The 9,714-nt window shown below is 42.7% G+C and overlaps 1 protein-coding gene across 1 annotated transcript in view; it reads left to right on the top strand.

Annotated features, from left to right (window-relative positions):
- LOC147999083 (disks large homolog 5-like) overlaps nucleotides 1-9,208 on the top strand; it is a 45,330-nt gene extending 36,122 nt beyond the window's left edge. The window contains exons 2-5 of the mRNA XM_087596109.1: nucleotides 5,668-5,827; nucleotides 7,061-7,204; nucleotides 7,837-7,999; nucleotides 8,714-9,208. Coding sequence (XP_087452235.1) covers nucleotides 5,668-5,827; nucleotides 7,061-7,204; nucleotides 7,837-7,999; nucleotides 8,714-8,743 — 497 coding nt within the window. The 3' untranslated portion in view covers nucleotides 8,744-9,208. The remainder of the gene's footprint in view (nucleotides 1-5,667; nucleotides 5,828-7,060; nucleotides 7,205-7,836; nucleotides 8,000-8,713) is intronic.
- The last annotated feature ends 506 nt before the right edge of the window (nucleotides 9,209-9,714 follow it).

Below are 9,714 nucleotides of genomic sequence, written 5' to 3' on the forward strand. Positions count from 1 at the left end.
GTGTGTGTGTGTGTTCATCCATGAATTCACTATAAACTTTTATCAAATGACCCAGAAGACCGTGGAGAAACCTGTCAATGTGCATGCAGAATTATGTTACTACTGTTCCATGGCACCTTGCAGGGAACACTGAAATAGTGGGCTGCTTTAATAGAGCCTAAAACCAGGCTATGCATGGTTTTCGGTGAGATTGTGATGTGCAACACCACAACACAGATCAGCAGAAGCTTCATTTATTCCATGCTGCTGTTACCAAGTGAGGCAAAGCTTCATCCCATAGAGAGTCTGTAGGATCTGATCAAGGGCAATAAACTCAGGGTTGAAATCAAGCCTTTAGAAACAAAGAGAAAAATACAAAGTCAAGGAAAGCAGGAGCTGTGTTTTCTTCCTCTTTTTTTTTTTTTTTGAGAAGATCCACAAGAGAGACAACCCCTTCCTCTAACTAACAATGCAGAAGAGAGACAATACATAAATTAAAAATCAGAAATGAAATGAGGGACATAACAATAGACACCGAGCAAATTCCAAAATCATTAGTTCTTACTCCCGAGGACTTTACGCCAGAAAACTGGAATATTTCTTCGATATTGTTGATTTTGTAGACAGATAACAATTACCAAAGTTAAATCCAGATCTGGGAAGGTATTTGAATAATACCCCTAAGAAAATAGATACACTCATTAAAGGTTACATACATTATATATTATATTGCTTTCTTTTTGCACGATTAAACCCCTTTGAGGACATTTAGGTATGTTATAGAAAGTGTTACTTTTAAAACAAAAGAACAAAGAAAGAAATTGTGGAGTCACTGAGATACACTTCCCAGACAGGATCAAGGAAAGACGGCTGAGAGATGCAAGCAGGGGCTGGAATGCTGCCCTTGAGAAGAAAATGTTTTCTCACTTTACCTCACACTATGTTGTACTGTGTCCTATGTTTGTGGATGCGGCTCTCATGCTCTCTGGCTTATGACAAGTGTATTGTGATACTAGGAAGAAGGGTGGTTTGCTATACAGATATTTTAAGAAGAAGCCTTTGCTTAGCCTTACTTCTTTGCCTAGTCTTGCCTCAGTCGTTCCTGGTATCATGGGAATAACGATCTTATTATATCTTGCCAAAAGGGAAAGTGAGGTAATGCATATTCATGCCTATATAAGGGTTAATAAACTTGCAGCTGCATGCAGTTGCATCTGCCTTTGCTCTGCATCCCCTGTGTCCTGGTTATTTGTGACCGTACCTGGGCCCCCAACGCACTAGATATTGACAAGCATCACCCTTTTCAGTGTTAGGTATATATTTTTTTGAAATCTATGATGTGGAGGCGTATTACAGCAACGATATGAAATAGCAGGCTAGCATGTATGAAAATTGCTGTGTTTAAGCTAGGTGTGGGGACAAGTCCTCAAAAGGAGCTGTTAAGATGGGAAACAAATAATGCGTTTGTTGCTGGAATTGAGTTGCCTCAGCTGTGTTGCTCTGCCTGCTCAGTGTCCATTCAACCTCACTCTGTTTCTACAGAGGAACTCAATGTTTGCCCCAGCCGCCTGTGAGCTGTGATATGGGCAGAGAAAGGCCAGGACACAGTGCTGGTTTTCCACTACTCAGTTATGCTGAAATTTCCACTACTGTACCTGTATACACAAGTACAGTGTGGTCAGTTATTATAGATATTTGTCATTTCTTACAGAGGGCAACTATGATTGACTACACCCAATTATACAAAAAACAAAACTCAGGAAACCTGGCCCTTGGCAGCAATGAATCAAGAAATATCTAGGATGGTGGGGCATGAATTCTGCCAAGCAATGAACTCAGATAGGTGGGGTTGTGAGGAAGATGGATGGTTGAATAGCCCAATAGATTCATGTCGTATCATCTTGATTTAATCTAAGGACAAAGAAGTGCAGTATCTCTGATGGCTTTCTTCTAACCCATTGAAAGGTTCACTGGGGTTTGACCTCAGTTCTTCATTCTTCCTGCTGGGGCAGCAACACTCAGGGAAGCTTGAGATTGCCATAGGCACAGTATTAGGCTAGAAATGCTGAGTAGGTGATACTAAGTTGTTCAGATGGTGATACCCATTTCATTTGTTCTTAACGTGAACCTAAGGAAAGACAGATCAAGGTCCTTAGAATACAAAGATCATTTCCAGTTTTTTTCTACCTTTCCTGAATGAAAGACTGGTTGGCAAAGAATGGTAAAAATTCAAGAATTGGTAGATGATGCTTTGAATGGAGGGTGGGTTTCTGTGCTGGTTTTAGACAGGTTCTCAATTACCCCATTTGTTCTCTAAGTTGCTCGTCCTGTTCACTTTGAGCTCAAATAAAGCTGCTTCCACTTTCCAACAGGTAGTCTTACAAAGGGGCCTCCAAGGACTGTGAGGACAGCATTAGCCAATGAGAATTGAGGTGTGTAACCCACAACTATAGCTTTATCTGAAAGACCCTCAGACAGAGGAGACTCTCACACCAGTCCTTAGGACAATCACCACCCCATGAACACACAGGACTCAGTCTTGATGTAAAAACAAGAGGTTTACTTTGGGATACCATGCACTGGGGCTCGACACGGTCCTCACGCAGGAGGGATGTGAGGAGCCTCGAACAACAGAAATGTACAGCTTAAACAGTCATTTACGATCACACAGTTTCATTAGCTCAGCTATTTCGGTGCCAAGGATAACTAGGCAGATGTTTCTCGTCCTGGGATAAGGCCGTAACCACATCAATGTAGCTATTTCAGTAGGAAGGACATCTGACTTGATATATGTTTTCTTATCCTGGGGTTCCCAGGACAAGGACCAAGGATATCTGTCTTGGCAGGTGTTTCTCTTCTAGAGTTCCCAGGACAAGGTATAGCTATGTCGGCCTATAGCACAGCTGCATTCAGTACCAAGGATATCTCACTTCTATAGTGGTCAGTCAGCTTCCCAGAGATGTTTCCTGTCTTGTAATTGCCCTGCAGTAAATATGTTCTATACCCTCCGTTCTTATGGTCGGGCAGCTTCCTAGAGAGTGGGTGGGAATGTGCTTTCTGTACTTTCTGGTCTATTGTCTAACGTCTAGGGGCTAAGCGAGGACCAGCTTAAAAGATTCTCATTTTTAAGAAATGGCTGTACTGATATCAAACGGGGATCTTTCATATCCACTTTCTTCCAAGTCTACCAGCCATCTCAGATTGTTGCTGTAATATGCCTGACAATCAAGGACACAGAAAAATAACTTGATACACAGCAAGGACATGGCAATCATATCCTGTGTCGTTATGTATGTTCTGGATGAGGTTGGTTAAAATGACAATATTGCACAAAGCTTTATATAGGACCCATCAAATTAAGGGTCACTATGCACTGTCATAGCTAAAATGGCCTGGTCAGAAGTGACCACTGGATCACTCTTCTGTAACTTCACATCAGAGGCTTGTGCTTTTTGTGTTTTTTATTTTTGTGGTTTTTTTCTTATTTATTTATTTATTTATTTATTTATTGCTTTATATGTTGTCAGGAAGATAGTTCAAGTCATGGATCTGCCCCCAAAATCTGAGCTTTGCCACTAATACTGTAAACAGTATTAGTGTATGCATTCAATAAAATAACTGTTTTTTTTTAATACGACAGATGCTTTTGTGTTTTGTGGGGTGATCCATGAAACAGGAGTGAAGATGCTTGTTTCTTACTCTGTCCACTGAGTTATGTCTCTAGGCTTGTCCTACTCCTTTGGCTGCATCACCCCAACATCTGCTGACTATTTTATTTTTCAGATGAAATCACACGTTATAGCTTAGAGAGGCCTGTAAGCAATCCTGCTTTGGTAACTTAAGTGCAAAGAGGAGAGCCCCACACTCAGCCTGAGGGTGCATTCACTGGTGGATCCAATATTTCAGTTTCCTCTCCTAACAGATAACCCTATTGTTGCCAGGACCATAATGAATGCAATTCTTTCTCCTAAGGAATCTGGTGGCAACTGTCAAATGTTAAGCACAAAGCTTCAGGTTGTACCTATAACACACACCCACATCGCAACCTACCCGACAGGCTATTTTTGGGTGTGATTTCATGCACCTGCACATGATGACACAGGAGACCTCTTTGGCTACTTATAGGAACTGGTGTGATTTCTCAGTAATCTTTAATGGGTAATATTGCTGACTGAGGAGAATTTGAGGTAGGATGAAACATTTCTGTGCAGGGATTGGGGAGGAAGCACTCACTTAGATACATAGCAATGACTTAGGTTTTTCCAATCAAGCCTAGAGCCAAATTTGGCTTTGGAAGCATGTGGTGCTCAGTGGCTATGCCACAGGGAAGTCCCCTGAAAAGGGTCCATCAGCTTTTGCTCAGTACAGGGAGAACATTAGCAGGGAGGCAAAGTCTGTTATCCATGACATCAGCCGTCCCTTCGTGGACATTCTATTGTCTCCTAGAGAGAGAGACCTTGGAATCCCTGTGATGTCACCAGTATCGTTGTGACAACCAATTCCCTACTTTTTCTCTTAGTGTCCAAAGGATATATCCACAGACATGTTTGCCCGTCTTTGTAGGCGCTTTGGGAGAGTTGATATTGATAGAGAAGAGTCTAGAGTGAAGCAAATGAAACCTAAAGGTAATGATGGACACAGGACATGGGGAATGTGGAGTAAGTTCTGGGCAGTGTATGTTGAGCTTCCTGTCAGGGGTGTGTGTGGGGGTCTTCCGCTGACCTTTTTAGTAATGGGCCACAACCACTGGAACATCTCCACAGATATTGAATTCCATGATTATCACAATTCCTGAAAGTCAAGGTTTTCACATCATTAGTTTCTCCATAACCACATGGAGGATATGGCAATGCCTATGCTATTATTGGGTGAACTTCTAGTCTTTACTTTTACAGTGCATTCGGTATGTTAAATTGATATAATAACACCATAAGTAGTCATGGAGGGTATAACTTTTCTGAATTAAACAGGGCATCAATGTACTTCACTTTCATTGCTTCTTTAAATTCAGTGACTATCTGACAGTAGTCAGAGGGAGAGAATTGTGCTCCTGGCCATGACCTTATATTCTTAGAACTCCTCTGACTACCTCTGGCTGACGGGGCCAATCTTACCTTCATACAAGAGGTTCTGTGTGGCAGATATTTTTCTACAGTAGCCAAACTATATGGGGCAGGTAGAGAGAGAGCCTGTAACCTACTGGCACTTCTGGGGCATTTGTCATTTCAGTAGGGGGAATTAATAAGTCTGTTGACCATGTCCTCCCCCTACATGACTTTTTAATGCAAAGTTATTGGACGAGAGTAACAGTGTAGGATATCTGAGTATCCCTGATCAATCAAGTCATTGTGGATGCTGAATTGATGATCTGACTTCTGAAACCAGAGGGGTGAGGGTCCTGAAACCAGGTTGTAGCCTGCGTACCTGATAATAATCCTGGAGAAGGCATCTCTCTGGTACTTGTAAGCCTGTGTGGGCGGGCATAGGGAACACCTGGCTGCTTATATCTCTTGGTCTCTATATAGTAGTGGGGGAACTGTGATCCACTTAGGACGCCTCTTACGCAGACCAAACTCCTTGCAGTGACACTGGCTTCCAAGCATGTTCTCCTGTTTGGACCTCACTGTGGTCTGTGTATGCTCTATGCATTTGCCCCATGCGGGTTCACTTTTGTTCTTCTACCTACAGAGGCCTGCAGACAGACGTCATCCCCTGAAAATGTCCGAAACAAGGTGCAGGCCAACGAGGAAGAGGAGAGGCTGAAAAGAGAACTGGAGCTAACTACCAAGGAGAGAAATGAGCTGACAGAACGCCTCCTTTATGTGACAGGTGGATCCATGAGCAAGAGGTAGCATTGCTCCAAACAAACGACCTTGTTCTAAACCTCATCTCCCATAGAGAGGAGATTCAGAACCTGACCCTTACTGAGGAGTGAGTTTGGAAATGGACTCTCTGATTCTGCCTGTTGAAAATCTGAACTTGTGATCTGAGTGAAGAATTCAGGGATAAAGTCACTGGAGCATGAGTTCCCAGTGTACAATTGGAAATCCCTTGACAGGTGGCAGCTTTGCAAGGTTCTAGGTGCTGTGAGTTTGTGGAGAGTGTTTGTACTTGCTAGGAAGGTGACTGAACGCTATCATCTCATGGCAGCACCCTTAGGTAACAGGTCCCACATTGTTGATCATCATGCTTAACTAGAAGGCCTGAGGCTCAGGCCTGTTCCTTCTTGTCTGTGTGCCTTAAACACTGAGACAGTAATGGTGCATACATTTCTACTGATTCTCATTGTGCTCTTTCCATATTTGTCTCTCTTTCTCATTCTCTGAGTCTGTTTACTTTTCTTTTCTTGTGGGTGTGTCCCAGTTTGTGTGTCTGTGTGTGCACAGGTCTGCATGCATATGCACAACTTTTATATGTTTCTATGTCCCTGCACACTTGGAATTTAGGGGTCTGTTTTTTGAACTCAGGATATACCTGTATAATAGTTTCATGGAGGTGTAAGTGCTTTATTTTGGAAGCCCCACTTTCAACAATACAGTTCTTTGCCTGTATGGTCACATTTGTCTATACATTTGTATGCCTTGGGGAGATTATAAGTTTGTGGCAATATCTGGTCTCATCTCCAGAATTATGTGTACTGTCTGCCTCTAGAATATTAGTTATTCGGCTTGTAGCATTCCACTTGTCAAAACAGGAAAAATGAAATCAGAGGTTTCTGGGTGTGTGTGTGTGTGTGTGTGTGTGTGTGTGTGTGTGTGTTTGTGTGTGTGTGTGTGTGTGTGTGTGTGTGTGTGTGTGTGTGTGGTTGGGTAAGCTCTGTGGCCTAGGCTCTTGACAGCATAACAGGTTTGAATGCAGATCCAGCCCTCCTGATTGAAAAAAGTGAGCCAGGGAACCCTTTATCTGGGTGCTTAGCTTCTGTTGTCCTGGGCACACAATTCCAAGTTTCTGAATCTGAAGAAGATCCAAATATGTAGAATTCAGAAAGTGTCCTTCCAGGGCTGGGGTAGTACAGGACACAGCCTGAGTTCATATAATCCTAAACCTCGATGTTCATTGGGTTCTATCTTCCTGGGGCCAGCCCCTACTTCAGGCCAATTCCATTTTATGAAAACTTGAAGATAAAGGAGAAAGAGGTCATGTCATTACTGCACAACTTAGACACAAAGAACATTGAACATCGTGAGAAATTTCAGGAGCTCAAGAAGGAGATTAACTTCTATCAGTAAGTACTGGTCAGAAGGGCCCATCACTTGTGGAATGGCCATTGCTGCCTCTCTTTGTTCTGGACCGGAGGGTCTGCAGCTCTGGGCCCATCTCTTCTGCTGTTTAAATATCACTGTGCCGTGGGTCTTTTGGACTCAGTTTCAGTTCCATAAGAGACTGTGACTTCTCAGCACAGTGTCTATGCATCTTTAGAAGGCTCTGGATAGAACTACACTGATTCAGGCATCAGAGTGTTATTAGGCCAACCTGTGGCTCTGGGGTCATACCAGGTTTAACAAAGCTCAATGTGTGGACCACATGGTTTGCATGACCTCCCTTGGTTCTACTGTCCTCTTGTGGTTGTTTACTGCCTACGAATTGATGCTGTCCCAATGCATAGGGCTCTCATGGGTAGTTGTAGATCCCTTGTTCTTTTGGACAGACATGGACTCTTATTGGTGCTTGGGTCACAGAAACAATTTATTCTTCCCTGGATTGGCCGTTTGCTGTTTGTGCAGCAGCCTTACATGTATGGAGATGTATTCTATGAAGTCTTTATGGGTATCTGGGTCCTGGTGGAGTTTGTGGGATTTGGCAGTTGGAATGGGAGGAAGAGGCTTCAGGATCTTACTATGCAGAGTGTGTTTCCAGCAACCTGCACAGCCGGCTCCTGATGGACCAGGCATGTATGAAGAAGAAGTTGGTCACATTGAAGCAGGAGAGCAAGGAGTTACAGCGATACTTGTTTGAGTTGAACCCGAATGATGAAGACGAACAGGAGAAGGCCAGCAACCTCCAGACCCAGCAAAATGTGGTAGGAACAAGCAGCTGAGTCAGATTAACAATGTCTGATACCATTTGCCTATTGGATACATCTTTGCTTCCCCTATCACCTTTCTAATCTCCCCACACCCAGTCAGTCACCCACCTCATGTGATAGAGTTATTCATTGCTCTGTCTATGCACAAGTATTCTGGGATGTTAACCACTCTTCAGAAACTGAATTATGGGCAATTATACTTCTCTGCCCTTTTTGAAACTGCAATCCAGAAATGGTGACAGAGGAATAACATATCACATGACTGCATCTCCCTATCACAGATTGGATGCTATGAAGAGTTTTGAACGAGTTCTTGGTCGCGTGACAAAGGTCATACAGGGGTCATGTGATGTTTGGAAGCACCTTGTAGGGATAAGAACCAAGTGCAAATGGCGAATGAGTCCTGGTCATTGGCTTTGATCTCAGTATCATGTGGCCTTCTCCTTTCTTCCTGCACCCCAATTAGGTCTCTCCCCATTTCCCCATTCTTGGTTTGCACTGGTAGAGTCTGAGGAGCAGCTTGTTCTCCCACAGTACTGTGAGGGTTGCTGGTGATGTTCCCAGCCTGCAGAGATATCAGCAATGATTTCAGTGAAAAGATCAGTGCTGTCTGTCCAATGCAGCTGTGGGGACAGAAGGCAGCAACTTGACAGCTGGTATGCGTGTCCCCACCAAATCAGTGTCTTAATAGCTGCCTTCTCCTCCCAGGTCTCAGAAACTGCAGGAGACATGGCATAGGACGGATCCCAGGAAGACAGCCCCCTGAGGAATGAGTTTCTCTCTCAGGAGTTCCCTGTGACGACAATCCTCACAGTCAAAACTTTTTGGGGGAATATTCTTCTTCTCAGATAATTTCCTCAATGTATAGAGACCCTAAATTTATGTATCCGTATGCCAGCCTGTCTCATTGAGGTATTTCTCCTTTCTCATACCGACAACACCATTTGAGAGACATCTGAGGGGACTGCCTTGACATCTCACGTCCTAGAGGAGAAACAGCACTACAACTGTGTTTCTAAATGTTCATATAGAAAATGCTGTTAAGAAATGTTTTTGGTTATGATTTTCATTGAAGTTTTCTTTTTGTTATTTCATAGTTATATATTCTTGTTACTGTTTTTCATTTTTTATACCATTTTAGTTGTTCATTTTATGCCTGTTTTTTGTAAATTGTATTCCTTATGAATAAAAATTGATTTGTAACTCTTGACTCTTAAGACCATCTTATTCAAGGGTCCTTTCCCCTCCTGTAGACTTAGAACTGACAGCTGGATATGGATCTTTGCATGATCCAGTGAATTGAAAGCCACCAAGGGGTACACAGGGTGATAGTGTCTTTTGTGTGGATAATGTGACTTATTTTATGGACACACACTTTATGATGTAATCACTGACATACTGTATCCATGCTGTCATGTGTTCTGCTCATCCTAGTCTATATCAGTCTACAACACACATTCATTATTGACTGTGTGCACCAGATATTGAGTAACACACACTCATGCCTGTAGAGCTGCAGAAAAAATGACAACTTTCACAAAGGAATATAGAATAATCCTAATCGAGAACCATGTGCCTCAGTTTTTCTTCCAATACAGCATTAGTATTAAACCACAAAGATAATGACTATCAACGTCATTTTGGGAAATAGGTTTTTATAGGTGCTGTTTCACTTGATCGTTCATATGCTGTGTTTTTTATTGTTGCTG

Source organism: Rattus norvegicus, chromosome 19 (assembly GCF_021556685.1).
Source record: "Rattus norvegicus strain SHRSP/BbbUtx chromosome 19, alternate assembly SHRSP_T2T, whole genome shotgun sequence".
NCBI lineage: Eukaryota > Metazoa > Chordata > Mammalia > Rodentia > Muridae > Rattus > Rattus norvegicus.